This window comes from Sciurus carolinensis, chromosome 13 (assembly GCF_902686445.1).
Source record: "Sciurus carolinensis chromosome 13, mSciCar1.2, whole genome shotgun sequence".
NCBI classification, from domain to species: Eukaryota; Metazoa; Chordata; class Mammalia; order Rodentia; family Sciuridae; genus Sciurus; species Sciurus carolinensis.
The window spans coordinates 26,775,232-26,796,595 of NC_062225.1; the positions used below are offsets into that span (position 1 = coordinate 26,775,232).

General features: G+C 36.1%; 1 protein-coding gene and 1 pseudogene across 1 annotated transcript in view; one reads left to right on the top strand and one right to left on the bottom strand.

Moving 5' to 3' along the window:
• The window catches only part of M1ap (meiosis 1 associated protein), a 104,782-nt gene extending 84,620 nt beyond the window's left edge, over positions 1–20,162 (bottom strand). The window contains exon 1 of the mRNA XM_047522886.1: positions 19,923–20,162. Within this exon, the coding sequence (XP_047378842.1) occupies positions 19,923–20,162 (240 nt within the window). The remainder of the gene's footprint in view (positions 1–19,922) is intronic.
• LOC124963264 (aldo-keto reductase family 1 member B10-like) lies at positions 13,017–13,987 on the top strand (annotated as a pseudogene).
• Positions 20,163–21,364: the final 1,202 nt, after the last annotated feature.

Below are 21,364 nucleotides of genomic sequence, written 5' to 3' on the forward strand. Positions count from 1 at the left end.
TTATTTAGAGACTGCTGGGATTACAGGTGTGTACCACTGTACACCTGCACATTTGATTAATAATTTAGTTAGATGAAGAGTTCTGAATTAAACAGAATTTTCCTTCAGAATTCTGAAGACCTTGATTCATTGTCATCTAGCTTTCTAGGTTGCTTTTTAGAAGACCAAAGCCATGGTTTCTTTCTTTTTTTGGTGGTGGTGGTGGTACTGGGGATGGAATGGAACCCAGAGGTGCTCTACCACTGGGCTACCTCCACGGTCCTTTTTATTTTTATTTTTAAATTTTGAGACAGGGTCTTGCTGAGGTACTTAGGATCTTGATAAGTTGTTGATTTGAATTTGCAATCTTCCTGCCTGAGTCAACTGAATTAATGGAATTATAGGTGTGTGCCACTGTGCCTGGCTTCTTATTGAATTTTTTTAAAATAGTTTTTTAGCTGTCAATGAACTTTTATTTAATTAATTTATTTATATGCAGTGCAGGGCCTCACACATGACAGGCAAGTGCTCTACCACTGAGCCACAACTCCAACCCACTTACTGAGTTTTTAACTTCAATTATTATAATTTAAATTCTCAAGAACTTTTTTCACTGACTTAAAAAAAGGCATCCTGTATACTGGAATATCTTTTTCTCTAATTATGAGAATATCAATGGTATTTTGTTTGTTTGTTTGTTTTTAGTTTCTTCTTGCATAGTCTGTTTCCTCCAAGTTGTTTTTCTTTTTAAAAATTTCTTTTGGTTTTGGTATCAGTCAGGTTTAAGTGTCCCTACCCAAACTCATGTTGAAATTTAGCTCCCACTATGAGGCATAAAGAGGTGAGACCAGATGGGATCTTTAAGAGGTGATTGGGTCAGGAGAGGAAAGCCATTCATGGATTCATGTCTAAATAGATTATCAAGGGAGAGGATTGGTAATTACAAGAGTGAGTCTGTCATAAGAGCCAGTTTGGCCATAGCTGTAATCACCCTCACCATGTGATACTCTGCACCATCTCATGGCTCTGAAGAGTCCCTACTGCCAAGAAAGCTCATATCAGATGCAGTCCCTAGACCTTGAACTTCCTAGCCACCGGAACTGTAAGAAATAAATTTATTTTCTTTATAAATTACCTAGTTTCAGGTATTGACTTATAGAAATAGAAAATGGACTAAGATTGTGTCTGTATTTCATATTAGTTTCCTAAATTGTGTGTTGTCCTTAAGGCAGCTGCTTTATTTGCAAATTGGTCTCTAAAAAAGGTGTGGGGAGGGACTGGGGTTGTGGCTCAGCAGTAGAGTACTTACCGAGCATGTGTGAGGCACTGGGTTCAATCCTCAGCACTACATAAAAAATAAAATAGAGGTATTGTGTCCATTTACAACTTAAAAATATATATATATATTTTTAAAAAAAGGTATGGTGAAGCTCTAAATACTTGAGTGGGGCTTGCTGTCTAAGTTTTAGCTATAGCATGATTAGCCTGAGCTGTTCTGTTGTAGTTTCTGATGTCAGTATCTTCATATCTTTCCTGGTCAGCAAAAGATATTCATGGAAGGAACAGGTCTGGTTACCAGCATTTTGGAAACCGAGTTAAAGGGACTGTGTGTTGCTGGGAGAGGTCTCAGCATTCAATATGAGACATTCATTTAATTTCCCTATTTAGGTAAGGTACTCTTAACTGTGCTTGGTGTTCCCCTAGGTGGAGATCTTCTATAGAAATGAAAACTCCAGTTTTCTGCTGGAGAAAGGATGGGTCAGTTGTCTCACTTTTGGAGTAGAGGAGAAATCCAAAGTCCAAATGTTCAACTGTCTCTCCTCTTTTAACTCTATTGCCATTCTTACCTTCAGAGGTACTTGGTGTTTTCATTTCTGGAGCTTTTGAGAACTTGGTAATTTCCTCCTTGGCTTCCCAATACTGGCTTAAGATTTAGTATTCTTGAAACTTCTTAAGTCAGTTATCATATGCCCATCTACATTATAGCTTCCAAAATGTTGTGGTGTTTTTTTCCTTATATTACTTTTGTCTCTTTCTGTTTATACTGGTGGTAGAGATTTCTAGTTGTCCCTCGATATCTATCCTCATCTTTTAGGTAACAGAACCTCAAATTTTAGGTGGATACTATGACTATCTGGATTAGTTACAATATGTCCCCGTCTCTCATATAACTGGGTATTTAAAAAAAAATTAAAAATATTTTGTTTTATTTGTTGCCATCAACTAACACCTTTATTTTCTTTCTTTCTTTATTTGTGGGGCTGAGCATCGAACCCAGTGCCTAGGAAAGCACTCCACCACTGAGCCACAACCCCAGCCCTGGCTGGGTTCAATCCTCAGTACCACATAAAAATATGGTTAAGTTCTGGCCAATGGGATGTAAGCAAAAGGATTTGCTCTCCCTTTATTCTTCCTTCTGTATGGAAGACAGGAAGAGGAACTCAGGCAGAACAGCCAACCTGGATCATGGGACAGTAGCTGTGTGGCCAATGGTAGTTAAATGATGAAGAAACAAGTTAGGAGTATGATTTTTATTGATTTTTTGAGTTACCATACCAGCCCTAAATTGCCTAAAATTAAGAATGAATTTCTATATTATTTAAGCCATGTTAGTTTTAAGGTTCCTGTTACTCACAGTTGAAGCTAATCTTAATTGATTCAATGTCACTTAAAAAAATTCCTCTCTTTTTTATTTATCTCTTTTTGACAGTGTTTTAGAAGCAACTATATAGTAAAAGTATGTTTCCACTAATAATGTTGACAGTAGTCAAAAGGCTATATTTTTCTGCATTTAAATTTTCTAATAATGTTTTTATCACACAAACACTAAATGTATTTTAAAAAATATTTCTAGTTGTAGATGGACATTATATCTTTATTAATTTTTTTATGTGGTGCTGAGAATTGAATCCAGTGCCTCACACATGCTAGGCAAGTACTCTACCACTGAGCCACAACCCCAGTCTGACTAAATGTATTTTTATCTTGACAATGAAAACAAAGAGGTTGTCTTCTGCATTTTTCCTTTTCTCTCTTCCTCTTTCTCTCTGCTGGGAATTGAACCCAGGGCCTCACACATGGTAGGAATGGGTGAGTAGTAGTAGCTCTATTACTGAGCTATTCCTCCAGTTCTCCTGTGATTTTTTAAAATTAAAAAAATAGAATAGCCTACAGAATGTATCTGTCAGGAGGAGATGATAACCTTCAGAAGAAAGGACATAATCTTCTAGTAAGTTTTTCTACTTAAGTCACAAGGTATTATCTATTTAAATACTGAATGCAGTGGTTTTGGCAATATTGGTATTGAGCTATTCTTTCTGACAGTATTCAGTCAGTACTTAGTTACCATTTGAGGGTACTCCAGGTTCACAGAAGTAAAATTTAATGCCCAAGGTAGAAGAGAATATTTCTTATTTGCTCTTACAGGAGGCTGTGTGCCCAATTCATCTAAAAGATTGCATCATTTAGATACAACTTCAATAGAAAGTAGGCTAAAATACAGATACGCTTTGTGCCCCTTGAAAATGGAATCTGATCTCTTAGGAACTCACGTCTAAACACTTTGATTTTGGAAGTGATTTTAAAATGCAGGCTTTTGCAGAAACATTAATTGCCTAGGATTTGAAGAGCTCCTATAGTTTGGCCCACACACAATTCCTATACATTGCAAGATGATTGATCAAAGCTACAGAAAGTCCTATATTGTTTTTAACTTTTTCTCTCATGGATTACCTAGGCAACATTCTATACAGTAACAGTGTAAATTGTTCAGAGCTGAATTCCAAATCTAAAACACGTGAAAATACCTGGGCCAGGGAACCAACAGGAGCTATTAGGTAAAGAAAGACTGAATGGTAGGAAAATGAGACTGATGCTCCCAAATCATAGTTCTGTAGCTGCCTGCAATGTACAACCTGGATGTGAGGCAAAATTAAAGGAGATGACACAGTCAGTTCAATCCCATAACTTTCCTCTGTGTCCCTACCTCGCTTCTCTGGATGAGACTGTAGGGTTTTCACTGTAGAAGATTCAAACATGCTTTAGGGAGTCCCTGAGTGAAAATGTGGGTCCTTATGATCACTTCAACAGTTCATTCTTTTTCTAGTGATTCAGGTATTGAAGCTGGTGATGACATCGTTGAGAGTTATTATATTATCTATTATACCACAAACTAAATTTCTCTTAGACCATTTGGATGGGTTTCAAAATACAGAGTGAAGCCCCTGATTCAGTTAGATGTGCATTGCTTAGATAAGTGGACGTTGGGATGAATGGGGAGAGACTGAAGGAATTTCACAACATTTCTTCCAGGTTTTTGTGTAAACTGGTGGTGGTAATATGAATAGAGAGTCTTCCCTCTTTAGTCCAGAACCAGTGTGTGTTTTCCTTGTTCTGATCCCTGACACAATTGGGGTACTTTAGAGGTCCCCATGTTACTTGGGTAATGGTGTTAACTATGTTAGAGACATTGGGGAAAGAGAAGGAATAAAAGATGTAGTTGCATCTAAAGGAGATTTTCTATGTGAAAGAATATGGTAAGTTGTTCTAGGAGGTCTTTGGTGTGATGAGGTACTTGATGAATTCAAATGTCAAACTGATATGCTGCAACTAGAAGTCAGTCTTTGAGAGTTGTGTGGTACAGAGACCAGTTTGATGTTAACATCTTGAACTTTACCCTCCAAAACCTGGAAACAATCTAGAGCTGCAACCAGAAGCTAGTGGCTTGAAAGTCTAAGGAGAGATAAAATATAACTAAATATGATAGTATAGCATGGAACAAAGGGTATAGCACAAAGAATGAAATTTAACGATTTAAAAAGTCACAGCTAGAATGGGGTTGTGCTGTAGGAGGAGGCATGGCTAGTCCCTTGAATCTTGCATAAGGTATGTATAGGGTCAGGTATGGAGTTACCCAAAATTCTTATGGATCAGGGTTGAATAAGCTTGAATGAATATTGGGATGCTGTTTCCACATAAGCATGGTAATTGAGTATGGAGCTCCCTAGCTGGGGAGCTCCTATCTCAAAGAGAAAACGGTCCTGGCATTATATGATATCTAGGACCTCAAATTGGTCTTATTCTCATTCAGGCACACTCATTCAGGCAGCGTATATGGAAATTCATTTTGATTTCATCAGATGTTTTCACAAAGCTCTCTGGTCTGAAGGTGGGGTTACTTCGTTAACATTCCAGTACTTTAACGTCCAGATAAATGATCTATCTGTGCAGACATTTTTTTTTTCTTATTTTGATACTGGGGATTGAATCCAGTGCCTCAAGAATTCTAGGCAAGCAGGCGGAGTGCCACGGAGCTACATCCCCAGATCTTTTATTTTTATTTTGAGACAGGATCTTACTAAGTTGCCCAGGCTGGCCTTGAACTTATCTCAGTCTCCCAAGTAGTTGGGATCACAAGCATGCAACACTGTACCCTCTTTCCATGCCTGGATTCTATTACCAGAAAGACGCAGATGGTTAGGTTCAATGTTTTGAAGAAAGCAACACAAATTTTATGGTTTGGAGTGAATCTTAATTATCTCACTTACTCCACAGTGGTGATAGGCAAGTATTGACAAGAGGACAAGGGCATTCTCAAGGACTTAGTTACTAGAAATGTATTTGAAAGTGTGTACTCATGAATTCAAGGGTTTTCTTTAAATACCATCACATCCATATCTTTGCTAGAGGCATCAGTCACAAAGATATAGGCGGGAGTTAGATCAGTGTAAGCCAGAATTGGGTAAAGGTGAGGAGGGTTTCAGAAGCTATAAAGTTGTGGCCCAATCTATTGGGTTATAAGAAATTCAATACAGAGAAATAAGGAATAAACAATTGATAATGCTAGGTAAACTCTAAGAATCAGTAGACCTGGAAGACTCCAGGATGGCTAATACCTGTTGGATATCACACATGCCTTGGCTGGACAAATCCAAGAATTCTATTTCTTTTTTTGAAGTACTGGGGATAGAACCCAGGGACATTTCATACCTGAGTTACATCCCCAGCCCTTTTTACATATTTTGAGACAGGGTCACACGAAGTTACCCATGCTGGCCTCAAACTTGCCATCCTCCTGCCTCAGTCTCCTGAGTGGCTTGGATTACAGGTGTGTGCCATGTTTACCAGCTAAGAATTCTATTTCTGTTAATTCTATTTCTGGGCTTTCACACATGAACCTTGAAAGATTATCCTATAGATAATGTCACTCTAGGTAGTTCAGGACAACTCACATTGATGTTTCATTGGAGGTCAAACTCAGTCATAAAGAAGAATGGAATTATGTCATTTACTGGTAAATGGATAGAACTGGAGAATATCATGCTAAGTGAAATAAGCCAGACTCAGAAAGTTAAGAATCAAATGTTTTCTCTTGTAGGAGCAAGAGAGAAAAAAGGAATAAAGGGAAAATACAAGGGAGACCAGTGGAGCAGACAAAGGGGATGAGGTAGAGGAAGAAGGAGGGGAGGGGAGGGTATATGTTGGGGAATGAAATTGACCAATTGTGCCATCTGCACATACCAATATATCACAATGAATTCCACTTTTACATATGATAATGCATCAGTTTAAAAAAATGGAAGGGTGCCAAGCACAGTGATGCAAGCCTGTAATTACAGGACTCGGGAGACTGAGGCAGGAGGATCTCAAACTCAAGGTCAACCTCAGCAACTTAGTAAGAACCTGTCTGGGAATAAAAAATAAAAATAGATTGGGGATGTTGCTTGGTGTAGAGCATCCTGTGTTCAGTCTCTAGTACAACATACACACAAAATAAATAAATAAATTTTAAAAATAGAAGGGAGGCCAGTGGAGTAGAGGAAAGAGATCATGGGGATAAGGAGGATAAGGGAGGTACTTAGGAATAAAATTGCTCAAATTATGTGCATGTACAAATATGTCACAACAAATCCCACTATTATGTATGATTATAAAGCACAAATAAAAACATTAAACAGAATATAGTTTAGAAAGGGGATTAACATTTTTATAAAAGTAAAATCTTACATACTTTCCATATACAGATTCATATTTTTATCAGTATGAATGTGTTTTTGATATTTAATTTTTATTTATTTATTTTGAATACATACATTCACAGGGTTCAAAATTTGAAAGGCTATGTAGAAAAAAGTCACTTCCTCTTATTCTTCAGCTAACCAGTAACTTTCTGGAGATAATCAATATCATCCACTTCTTGGGAATCTTTCCAGAGAAAGAAAATATAAATTATTCAGCCTTATCAATATTTTCCTAAATAGAAGAGACTACAGTACTTTCCTGTGTCTAGATTTTGTTGATTACTGTATTTGGGTAATCATTTCATATTGCTACCTAAAGAATATCTTATTTTCATGGTTACATAATATTCTATTAACAGAAGAACCAATCCCCTATAAACAGACATCCAATTTGTTTCCAATCTTTTGTTATTGAAAACAATGCTGAAACAAATAATTTTGTGCTTCAATCATTTTTGCCCACGTGCTAATATATCTGTAGGGCAAATTCTTAGAAGTGAATTTTCTCAGTGAAAGTTATGTAAATTGTGATGTTGTTACTAAATTGTTCTCCATGGAAATTGTGTCAATTTATACACTCACAAATGGCATATAAGTGGGCCTATTTTTTTCATACCATCATGAACAGTATGTCCTCAAAAATTTTTGTCTTTGTCAATCATATATGTGCAAAGTGGCATCTGTGCATAGTTTTAATTTGATTTCTCTTATTATGAGTGAAGCTGAATGTGTTTTTGTATGTTTAAAGGTAATTGATTTTTTTTTTCTGAAAATTGTGTATGGCCATCTTCATTTTTTTTTGGATTACTGGTCTTTTTCTTAATGATTTGTAGGAGCTGTTTATATAATAAGAACCCTCTGTATTATAAGAAGCAAATATTTTCCTCATATTGTTATTTGTTTTTATATTTTGCAAATGTGTTTTTCTTTTGGCCAAGAGTATATTTTATATTTTTTTAAAAAATTTTATTTGTTCTTTTTAGTGATATATGACATATCATACATACATGGACTGTAACTTCCCAATTTTGTGGTTGCACATGATGTGGAGTTACACTGGTTGTGTATTCATATAAGAACATAGGAAAGTTATGTCTGATTCAGTCTACTGTCTTTTGCATTCCCATCCCCCCTCCCTTCCTTTCATTCCCCTTTGTCTAATCCAGTGAACTTCCATTCTTGCCTCCCCGCAGCTTGTTGTGAGTTAGCATTCACATATCAGAGAGAACTTTTGGCCTTTGATTTTTTTTGGGATTGGCTTATTTTACTTAGCAGGATAGTCTCCAGTTCCATTCATTTACTGGTAAATGCAATAATTTAATTCTTCTTTATGACTGTGTAATAATATTCCATACATTTTCTATTTTTACATAGTTGAATTTATTAATTTTTAAAATCTTTTGGGGTTTTAATTAAATTTAGAAAAACTTTTCCTATTCTGATATTATTCCCCACTCTGTGGTATTTTGTATCAATTATCAAGTCATTGCATCTCAGCTCCACATTCATCCTTCGGTAAATACATACTCTGTGATAATGGACAGAATTCTTTTAAGCATTTCTCTTTTATAGTGAGCAAAATGTTAAGTGTTCTCAGTAAAGGTCACTGTAGACACTGTAGGAGAAGGCTGTCCTGTTGTTACCTGCACGTGTATCATGGTCAGCTATGGGGTATATGGGCTTCTAATGGTTCTCTACCCATACCTCCAGAACTCACAGTCTCTCACCTCACAGCCCTAACCTGGCCTAGTAGTTACCTTCCAGCAGTCCTTTCAACATACTCACTGCATGATTCAGATCTTCTGCACATATCGATGCCTAGCTTCTGCTCACCTGTCCCTTTTTCATCAGAGGTTTATCTTCTATGTCCTTCCAATATGGAAAATGCACATTTCAGGTATCCTGCCTGTACTAGTGTCTCTATTCTCTCTGTATACCCAGTCATAGCTCACCTATAAATGGAGGGCTGTTTCCTGCTTTCCCAGTAACTATAGACCAACTGTAGCCTTGAGAAATCAGTGAACTTCTCTGAAATCCAGGGGACTACAATTACACATTTATCCAACTAGGTCTGAACCCCAGTCTTGGGAAGGGGATCCCCTTTACAAGTTTGTCCTTACTTGGAATCTATCCCTTAGTCCTATGATACCATATAAATTCCCTAATATTTTACATTTAATCTATTATTATAGTTTAACATGGCATGTTTGAATTCTTTTTTTTTTATTTTATTATAAACAAATGGGATACATGTTGTTTCTCTGTTTGTACATGGCGTAAAGGCATACCATTTGTGTAATCATAAATTTACATAGAGTAATGCTGTTTGATTCATTTTGTTATTTTTTCCCTTCCCCCCCACCCCTCCCACCCCTCTTTTCCCTCTATACAGTCCTTCCTTCCTCCATTCTTGCCCCCCTCCCTAACCCTAACTCTAACCCTAATACTAACCCTTCCCACCCCCCATTATGTGTCATCATCCACTTATTAGTGATACCATTTGTCCTTTGTTTTTTTGAGATTGGCTTATCTCACTTTGAATTCTTTATATAAACTTCCCTTGTTTAAATAGCTCTATGGTTTATCTCCTGATTGGACCTTGATATAGTCTGTTCTAGTATTTGTGTACTTTCAGGTTTTACTGTTTTTTTTTTTGGTGGTGATGCTGGGGATTAAACCCAGGATCTCATGCTAAGCATGTGTTCTACTGCTGAGCTACACCTCCAGGTCTGTGTTACATTTAAATCTTTGCTTCACCAAGAATTTATCTTGATGTAAGCTATGAGTATGGATCTAGTTTTATATTTCCCATATAGCTATATGACTTAAGCATTTATTGAATACTTATTTTCTAACTAATTTTAAATACCATTTTAATTATATACTAAATTCCCACATTTGGGTTTATTTCTGAACTTAACTTTTTTTTTTTTTTTTTTGTACTAGGGATTGAACCCAGGATGCTTTATCCCTGAATTACATACCTAGTTCTTGTTCTTTTTATTTTTTTTTATTTTGAGACAGGGTCTCACTAAGTTGCTAAGGCTGGCCTCAAACTTGTGATCCTCTTGCTTCAGCCTCTCAAGTTGCTAGCTTAACAGGCGTGCACCACTGTGCTTTATTTTTGGACTTTAAATTGTATTCCATTGCTCTTGTCTTTTCATTCCCCAAGATCACACTGTTTGGATAACCGTTTAATATCTGATAGGAATAGTCAGTCCCTGGATAGTCTTATTTTTTGTTTTTAATGTAAGCTTTATTATCAGGATGTCTGATTCTCCTGTTGGAAATTTTGTTGGAAATTGCATCACATTTACAGGTTATGAATAACTGACATCTGTCTGAGTTTTCCTACAACACTGTTCTTCCTTATTATCATGCAAAATTAAAAGAACTGGAAAGATCTTCACAGTAAGGGTATTCTTCTGAAACCCTGCTTTGAGGGGAAATGAATCATTTTGGTCAGAATTATTTATATTAAGGGCACAGTGGATATAAAAGGAAGTCTAATATTTTAATTATGAATCATCTGCCATGATTCCTTATAAAATGTTAAGGATTTGATTATACTCAAAATTAAATATGAGGGGATATATTGAGGTGTTCATCCTGGGTAAGATTTCCTCCATGTATATTTTGAGCTCCCTCTGTAGACAGAAAATGTCAGATATAGATCAGTGACAATGGATCTAAGGTCATGTTTTCCTTAAAGATTGAATGTTCTATACATAAGGTGACACCATTGTTCCTGTAATTTTCTTGAACTTTTAACTCTTGCTGAACTTATTATTCTGTAGGTAAGAAATACTGGCTTGCACTTTTTCCTGAATTACCAGAGAAGAGTATGCCTCCTGTGTGTTATTTTTCAGGCTTGATCATAGGCATCTGAAAGGTTTTACCTTGTAGGCCTTATGGGGTTACAATGGGAGAGAAGCTGCCCTATCCACACTAAATTTGGTGTACGACCAAGGTATTGCTATCTCTGAAGGGGGTTGCAGTCAATGACTCAAGTCTGACAGAGCATGTTCTTAGAATTGTTGCATTCCTAATTCTGGTACCTCAATTCTTAGGTCTCTTTATCTGAGCCCTTGGGCTAAGTCCTCTTCAGGGGCTTTCTGCCAAGATGTCCTTATTGGGGAGAAGAGAGAGAAAACTTGAAGACAATTTTCCCTACTCTCGATACTGAGTACTTTTCCATTCCCAGGCTTTCCTACTTGCTGTCCCAAACTTCAGGGTCAGAAAACTGAAGGTTCCCTAGACAGTGAGATTATTCCCACATCAACACTGATCCACTTGACCCTCAGACAATGCACAGTTCTTTGTGAGGAAATGGAACGACAGAGTGAGTACTTTTCCCAATTTAGACAGTTTCTTTAAAACTATCACAGTATGTGATTAAAGGCTTAACCCTTTCATTTTTGACTTGTTGATTTACTGAGATATCTGGCAACTCAGTTCGCTTTCCTAGCTTAGCTAAGCTCCTGTCAAGTGTAAAGCTGTCTTTCCTTACAGAGTGATAAAATGACCAAAGGATTCAACAAGGGCTATATGTACTGGGGAGTATCAGGGGGATCTAACAGCTATTTGCACAGAAAAAACAGTCCCCTTGTTTGGGACATGGGCTTATCTCCCAACATCCTCCTATGCTGGATATCTTCTATTTGCCCTTCTAGGTCACTCTCTACTTTTTTCTACCTTGTTTGATGCCCCAGAAACCAGATCTGTAGGAATTAATTCAATGAACTTCCTCAACTCCTGCTTCCAGTAGGGTATGGCTAATGGTTTTCAGAAGGAGATCTAGATATGAGAGGAAAGTGAGATCAGGGTATTTATTCCTCTGGTTTCCTCCCCACCGAATTGTCATGATATTGTTGTGTCCTTCTATTGAATGCGACAAAGGTTCTTTGCTTGTCCAAACTTAAGTCAGGTTATTGAGCCTTTTTCTAGGCCCTTCTGTGTACTTCCTTGTACAGGTCCATTTTAGGAAAGACCACTATCCCTAAACATCTGGTCACTCTCATTATCTTATTAAAAGTCATCTACTGTTGGTTGTGATGGTGCACACCTGTAATCCCAGCAGCTCAGGAGCTGAGTCAGGATGATCTTGAGTTCAAGGTAAGCCTCAGCAATATATAGAGGCCCTAAGCAACTTAGTGAGACCCTGTCTCTAACTAAATAATTTAAAAAATGGTTGGGTATATGGCTCAGTGGTTAAGTGCCCCTGGGTTCAATCCGCCATACCAAAAAAAAAAAAAAAAGTCATCTACCATCCCCTTGGTGATGTCTAGTCGGCCCTGTCCTGTTCCCTGTCCTGTTTTCAGCAATTCTGTTAGGTTGGTGTTGCCAGAATCCCTCTTACTTCTGATGTTTTCTCTTAGTAATTTTCTATTCATGACCCCAACCATGCTCCTTGGTTATAAATTTCCTCTTGTCCATGCTACATTCAAAACTAAGTCCAAACTCTCTTCCTCACTGCAAATCCTATTGTCAAGGTTCTTATACAACTGCAATGGTCCTGAATAAAGTATTATTCCAAGATTTAACAAGAATCAGTAGGTTTTTGTCTTTTTTTTTTAACGAAAGTCAAAGATCCTGCCAGGCAGTCCTCTTCAGACAGTTCTCTCCTCTTCAGTGCTAGGGGTGGTCTGGCTATTGTACCATCTCTTATTGTCTCTGCCATTGCTTCTGTAAATATTCCCATTCCATTATTCAATTTGGATTTTCCATCTGTTTCTTGCTGGCAACTTGACTGACTTAGCTCCTTACGTTAGTATTTCATTTTAAAAAGGAAAATGAGAGCTAAAATCATCTTAAAATATGAGCTTAAAGATAATTCAGTGGATTAAAAAGCTACTTTTGAACATATACATATATATGTATATATATATATATATAAATAAACAAATACATATATAGTCAGGTACCACATGCAGTCAATGATGATGGTGGTCCTATTAAGATTATAATGGAGGACATTAGACATCTATCTGCTCTCTCAGAACCATTTCTGTACCAATCATGGCTCTCTTCATGGAGCTCAGCATGAAAGCCAAGATGCCCATTTTGGTTCTGGGCACCCAGAAGTTTCCCCCAAGCAAAGTCAAGAAGCCATGAAGGTGGTCATTGATGCAGGAAATTGCCATACAGGCTGTGCCTACATCTATCAGAATGAGAATGAGGTGGGAGAAGTCATTCAAGAGAAGATCCAAGAGAAGGTGGTGAAACAGGAGGGCCTCTTTATTGTGAGCAAGTTGTGGTACATCTTTTTTGAGAGGGACCTTGTGAAGGAAGCCTGTTAGAAGACCCTCAAGGATCGATCTGAAACTGGACTATATGAATGTCTATCTTATTCATTGGCCCTAGGGATTTCAATGTGGGAAGAACTTATTCCCAAAAGATGATAAAGGCCACAACCTCATCAGTAAAGTAACATTCTGGATGCCTGGAAGGTCATGGAGGAGTTGGTGGATGAAGGGTTGGTGAAAGCCCTTGGCATCTCTAACTTGAACCACTTCCAGATTGAAAGGATCTTGAACAAGCCTGGACTCAAATATAACCAGGACTCAAATATAAACCAGTGAATAATGAGGCTGAGTGTCACCCATACCTCACCCAGGAGAAAACTGATCCAGTACTGCCACTCCAATGGCATTACTATCATAGCCTACAGCCCCCTGGGCTCTCCAGATAGACCTTGGGCCAAACCAGAAGGCCCTTCACTACTGGAGGACTCCCAAGCCTAAGGAGATTGCTACAAGGCGCAAAACATTCTCTTCCTACGTTCTGATCTGATTCCAGATCCAGAGGAATGTGGTAGTGATCCCCAAGTCTGTGACACCAGAGTGCACTGTTGAGAACTTTTAGATCTTTGACTTCAAATTGAGTGACAAGGAGATGGAGAACATACTCAGCTTCAATGAACCTGGAGGGTCTATGTCTTGGCCGAACAGGCTTATTTGGTGGAATACCCCTTCAATGCTGATTTCTGAAGCTGAATCTCCTGACGAGATACCTGGTAGATTCTTTCTCTTCACTGAAGTGGAACTTACTCTCCTGAGTTCTATGTAGTCAAGTTTATGTGAAATCATATTGTGTCTGACCTTGTCAGAATCTAGGCAAGATTTTTAAAAATTTTTATTTGTGCATTATAATTGTACATAATGGGATCTGTTATGCCCTAATAGTACATGCACATAACATTAGTTGCTCAATCTCCTTCCCAGAACTTCTTTTCCTTCTCCTCCTCACTCCTCCTAGACAGGGTTTTATTTAGATTCATATGTTCAACTAGAAGAAGACTTATCACAGGGAAGTATGACTCAGATGAGCAAACGACTATTTCTTCCACTTATTTGATCTGAACAAATGTTTGTTAAACAACAGGATCTCTGCTAACATTGAGGATGCAAAAATAAAAGAATTTAAAAAGAGGACTATAATGGAGCTGAAAATTCCTATCACCTAATGTATTACAGTCATTGCATCATCAGAATCACTCATGTTTGTGGTGATGCTGGTGTAAACAAATTTACATCACTGCCAGTTACATAGAAGTATAGCAATACGATTATATACAGAACATGCTACTTGATAGTCATAATAAACTACTATGTTACTACTTTATATATTTACCCTAGTTATTTTAGAGTATACTTCTTCTTATAAAAAAGTTTACCGTAAAACAGTATGCCATATTACAACAGCAGCAGCCTTACCATCTTGTGTCTTTGCATCTCTTTATAGTTATCGAGAGACCATGTTGAGTGACTGACCTCTCCCATGTAGGTTGGTGTAAATGTATTTCTATAATGTTCCCCTAATGACACACTTATCAGTATGTATCCCTGTTTTAAAGAAATGCACAACTATTACTAGGTTACACATGAAAGATTTGAAGAAACATTTAACATGATGCCTTATGGGCAGTGAGAATTCCCTAACACCTGCTTAATGTTATTAACACATTAGCAAGTGGTAATTTCTGTGAATTGTGTGTCTGAAAATGACCAACAAATGTTTTATACATTTGTATATCTATTACAAGAAGGTTGGTGGTTACTGTGGAGAGAATTTCTTAGAGGCAAAACTGCCAGTGGGAAGGATCTGAGGATTAAGCTCCTCTATCCTGAGGATCAAGCTCTCAACATTTGACTCAAGGTTTTGTTCTATCTCCAAAAGAGAACTGTGGTAGTTTTTTAAAACATAAACACATTTTTTGACACTTATGTCCTTAAAAAGTAGTACAGAATTCTTGGAATTTTCTAAATAGACCATCATGTCATCTGTAGATAGGGATAGTTTTATTTCTTTCCTTCCAAACTGTAGACCTTTTATTTCCTTTTCTTACCTTATTGTGTTGCCTATGACTTCCAGTGCTATGCTGAATAAGGGTGGTTAGAACTGACTTCTTTGTCATGTTCCCAATCCTTGGGATAAAGCATTCATCATTTCAATTAAATAGAAAGATAGGTATAAGTTTTAAATGAATGGGTAGGTATTAAATCTTGTCCAATGCTAATTCTGCTTCAATTGATATAATCATCTAATTTTCTTCTTTAATTTTTTAATATAGATTATTCTGACAGGTTTTTAAATATTAAATCAATTTATATCCCTTAAATAAACCCCACGTGGTCATGGTGTATTTTTTTTATACATATGTGAATTCTATTAATATTTTGTTAAGTTAATCTCAGTATATGCATGAGGAATATGGTCTTCAGTTTTCTTTTTCTTTTCTTTTCTTTTTCTTTTTTTTTTTTGGTACTGTCTTTGTCTGTTTTTGGTATCAGGATATTAACTATCCTCAAAAAAATGAGTTGGGAATTGTTGCCTTCTCTTGTATTTCCTGAAAGAGATTGTGTAGAATGGTGTTTAAATCTTATTTTAATGTCTGTTAGAATTCACTGAACCATCTGGTGATTTTTTTTTCAAAAGCTTTAAAATGATGAGTTTAATTTCCTTAATAGTTATAGAGCTATTTAAATGATCTTTTTTCATACTGGGTGATTGTGATAGTTTGTACTTTTCAAGGAACTGGTTCATTTCATCTAAGTTGTTAGATTTATGCATGTATAGCTGTAGCATTCTTTTTATTATTCTTTGAATGTCTATTGGGTCTGCAATTATAACCCCATTTCATTTCTGATATAGGTATAATTTATATTATATTTTCTCTATTTCCCTTGTCAGACATCCTGCCAGGTAGATATGCATGTCCTGGTTCTCCACTAAGTCTCCTCTGACTACTCAGCAAGGAGGGAGAGGTGCTTTATCACAATGCTACGATCATGGAGTCTAACTCCCCACTTGGTCTTTACTGATAGGTGTTGAATTGTGTTTTTTTTCCCCCCTATGATGAATTGGTTGGAGGAGGGTAGTCTTTTGGCTAGAATAAGCAGGCTTTTTTGGGGAGGTGGGGTATTATTTTGCCTGCATTGGAGTTTCTAGGTTAAGAGGTTTCTCCAGGACCTGGTCCAGGCTTTATGAGGCTAAAGAAACCAGCAAACTGTTTACTGTGTCATCCCTCAGATCCTGTAGTTTCTATTTGGTATACCTTTTCCTCTTTTTTTGGTGACACTGTGGACTGAGCCCAGTATTTCATGCATCACTGAGCTACATCTCTTGTCTTTTTTTTTTTTTTTAACTTTTATTTTGAGACAGGGTCTCTCTAATTTGCCCAGATTGGTCTTGAATTTACCATCCTCCTGCCTCAGCCTTCCATCTCATTCTCCTGAGTAGCTGGGATTACAGGTTTGTGTTACCATGTCTGGTTCTATCTTTTCCTCTTATCCTTTCAGAGTCTTATTAGGTGGTATTATATATGCTGCCCAGGGACTTTAGGTATACTTAGTGAGATAAATAAGAAATATATTTAACCAATTTGTCCCATTAACCCAGATGTGGAATACCTATAAAACTTAACTACATTTTATATCTATATAATAATCATATAAATTAATATAATAAAAGTTTTATATATTAATATATTAATTATATAATATATTAATTATGTACAATATATAAATGTAAATAAAATACAATTGTATGTAAATATTATATTATACATAATAATATAGTTATATTATATTATATAATTATATAATATATTATATAATCATATAATTATATTATTTATATAATAATAATAATATATAAATATTATATTATTTATATCATAATTATAAATAATAATTATTTATAATTATATTAATTATATTATTTATATTATTAATTATATATATTATATAATTATATAATATATTATTATATATTATATTATAATAATAAAATAACAATATTATTATGTATAATATAATATTATAATACTACAAATAGATTATGACTTTCCAATATATTGTAATACACCTGTGTAAATGTCACTAAATATTCACCAGAATTGAAAACTTGGGACCTAATGGGTTAATCTTGTCTAGGACTGGAAGTACCACTTTAGATTTTTGTTGGGTATAGAATCTAGGTTGACAAGTATTTTCACTACTTTAAAGATGTTATTCTACTAGCCTCTTATTTTATTATTTATTTGTTTGTTTGTTGTTTATTCATTCGTTCATTTATTTATTTATTTTGCAGTACTGGGGATTGAACCCAGAGGTGCTCTACTGCTGACCTATATTTCTAGCCCTTTTTATTTTTTGAGACAGTTTTTGGTAACTTGCCCAGGCTAGTCTCAAATTGCCATCCTCTTGCCTCAGTCCTCCTGTATCACTGGGATTATAGGCACATGCCATGATGCCCAGCTCTATTATTTTCTTATTTAAATTGGTTCCATTAAGAAACTTTTTCTTATTGTTATCTTTGTTTTATTGTATGTGATTATTATATTGTATGTCTTTTCTCTGGTTCCTTTCAAGACTTTCTCTTTAACACAAGTTTTGATAGGATGTGCCTTGGTGTAGTTTTCTTCAGTTTCTGTGCTTGGCACTCACTGAGTTTCTTGGATCTGTGGTTTAAGTTTTTTAAATCAAATTGGAGAAACTTTGGCCATTATTTCTTCAAATATTGTTCCTGACATCTGCACCTCTCTTTTGGAAACTCTAATTATATGTATATTAGACTGCTTAAAGTTGTCCCACAGCTCAGTGGTGCCCTGTTTAGTTTTAATTTGTTTTGGATAATTTCTATTTTTTTTTATGTCTTCAAGTTCACTAACCTTTTCTTCTGCAATGTCTTATCTGCCATTAACCCCATTATTATTTTCCATTCCAGAAACTGTAATTTTCCCTTCTAAAAGTATGTATGCAGTGTCTTGGAAACTTTTTTCATATAAAACATATTTTGGTTATCTCAGCAAGAGGGTAAATCTGGTCCCTGTTACTCTATCTAGGGTGGAACAGTATGGGTGGAATGTGGAGGAAGTGACGGTGTGTTGTTTTTAAGAGTAGGACATAAAAGGTATTCTGTCTTCTTCTTTTACTATCCCTCTCTTGAATGAAACGGTTGTTCTAGCTAGCTGCCACAGAATGAAGACATTCAAACAGCTCAAATAGTTGGAGAGTTTCAACTGGTGAGTAAATAGGAACTCCTGTCAATAGCCATGTCAGTATTCCATCTTGAACCTGGATCCCCCAGCCTCAGTCAAGCCTCCATATGACTACAACCCTGGCTGACACCTTGAATACAACCGAGGAACTGCTAGCCTGAACTACCTTTAAGCTGCTTATGAATTCTTAACTCACAATAACCATGAGATAATGTTTATTGCTTTAAGTCATTGTTTTGGTATAGTTTGTTTCATAGAAATACACAATGAATAGAGGAACCAAATTTTATTCAAGTTGTAAAAAATATTGGTTGAATTCCTTAATTAATTTTATTCATTCCCCATCCCCAAATTGGCCTAAGTAATGATACACAGACAAAATCACTAGACTTGGCACTTGGAGCATTTACACTCAAAACATTCCCTATATGACTCGTTTTGAAAAGCCTAGCTTCTATGAGCCTAAGACACATCAAAACAATAAGGATATGTTATATTTTTATAATGCTGTAACCCAAGAAGCATAAAGAAATGTATATTGTTTTCCTTTCTATATAGGAAAAACAGAAATGTTATCCTTCTACTTTCAATGAGAAAAATAAGACACTAATTAAAAATGAGTTGATTCTAGTCAGATATTACACTAATAATTCAGCAAGAGATTTATGAAATTCTTCCTTTGGGAATCTTAAAGAATAGAATTTATGTCCATTTAATAAATATATTAGCAGCAAGGCTGCTTCAAGAAAGATGATGCATAGAACCTCTAGAAGTCTTTCTCAACCCTGTGATTCTGAACTTTTTATATAAGGGAGAAAGGGAAGGGCTGAATTTTGTTTAAGAATAGATCGTTGCTTGTAGAGGTGCTTTGTTAAAACATTATTTATGGTTAGTCATTGCCTTTTAACACCTGAATGGGAGCTTTATTGAAAGGGAATTAAGAGTTTTGCTTGAGTGGAATATAAAGAAAATAGTTTTATGTTTTTGCACAGTTAGGCTTTCTGAGCACCTGGGGTAAAGGGACAACTCTGGGAAATTAAAGGGTGATTGAATAGACCCTTTAACTTTAGAGACCTCTGAAGAGAGTTAGAAACGTATTTCCTTATTCATTCAGATTTCAAAGTGGGTGAAAAGAGTCAGTTGTTTATATTTCAAAGTACTGTAAATGCCAAGGTTTTTCTCCTTCTCTCAAGAGTGGAGTGGGGCAATGTGTAGTCTACTTCAACCCTTAAACATTAATAGGCTCTGCAGAAGAATCTCCCATTTATGTAGGATGACATGAACTCCAATGGTGTCACTTGAGGACTCTTGGATAGGAGAAAAAGTGTGGCTTTTACTATAACTAATCATAGCTGTGATATTAGCTCCAGAAACCTCATATTTGTTTTCAGGATAAAATAAATAAATATAAACATACTCACCACAAAAGGGAGGATGCACTCATGTTGATTTTGTACCATGTATAAACTAAACAGAGACATGCGACTGGGGCCCATCAAGCTGCAGGCTAAAGAAAAAAAGTTCTGCAGAGCCTCACAGAGGTTAGAGCAGATGTCAGCCCAGGTTGGTAGAGCAATGTGCACAATGAGAAGTCGAGGAGGTTGCTGGTTAGTCTGTGTGGCAGTGGAAGGCCCTTTACAAATAGCTCGCCCATGATGCATGGCAGCCAATCCAGAGGTAGAAGTGGAGCCACGACCTGGATATTCACTACACCTACAAGGAAGGAAAGAAAAACAACTGGCTTTCATAATGCTGAATTAGGTGCTCTGTTAAAACAATGAAGACTAGCTGAAGGGACTAAGTTCAGAAAGGAGTCAGATTGGGTACTAAAGCTTGTCTAGCCCATCCCATATTAACAGTACCCAAGGGATTTAGATGTTTGACTAATGTAAGCATGAGAATGCTTAGAGATGCCGAGTGGACCCAATATAGAAACTACACAAAAGTCAAACTTCAGTTTCAGAGTAAGCTATCAGCTCTCATAAACTTTGTTTTCTTTATTAGTAGTTACTTGTATGACTGACTATCTCTCCCTCTGTATTGTGTGCTTCCCAAAGAAAACTTGTCATGTTGACTTCATTCATCAGTGCCCAGTACTCTATTTAGTACGTAATAATACCTAAAAATTAAAATATGACCACTTTTATTCTCTTTTAGGTTCCTCTTGGGTTGTTCCTATCTCCTATAAGGTAAAACTTAGATTCTCTTCAAGACCCTTCATGTCAGCTTCACTGGAAGCTGTTCTTCACCTCAAGGTTTTCACTGAAATAATATCAAATATAACTGTGCTTTAGGGCATTGTTTCATCCTGTTTTCTCTGCTTCCAACCTTGCTTTCCTTCTTAACTAGCTATTTGCCCTAATCTCCAGTCCTCAGACGAAGAAACAAGAACAAATGAGAACAAGGAACCAATATCAGGAATAAGAAAGGTTATCATTGCAAATGAAAAGGGTTATAGGAGGATAGAATGAATAGCTTATGCCAATAAATTTGATAAATGAACACATTCCTAGAAAAATGTATTTAACCAACACCAAATAAAAATGAAATTTTAGAAACCCAAATAGTCTATAACTATTAAATAAATGTAATTGATAATCAAATATCTTCCCACAAAGTAAGCCAGAATTCAGATGATTTTACTGATGATCTCCATCAAACTCCCAAAGACCAAAAATTTCAATCTTAAACTCTTTTGAGAACAGAAGAGGGAACACTCCTCAATTCATCTTAGGAGGTTAAAATAATCTTTGATACTGAAACCAGATAAAGATATTATAAGAAAAAGTAAGATAAGTTCACCCATAAACTTAAGACAAAAACATCCTAAACAAAAGAAAAATTAAACTAGCAATATATAAAA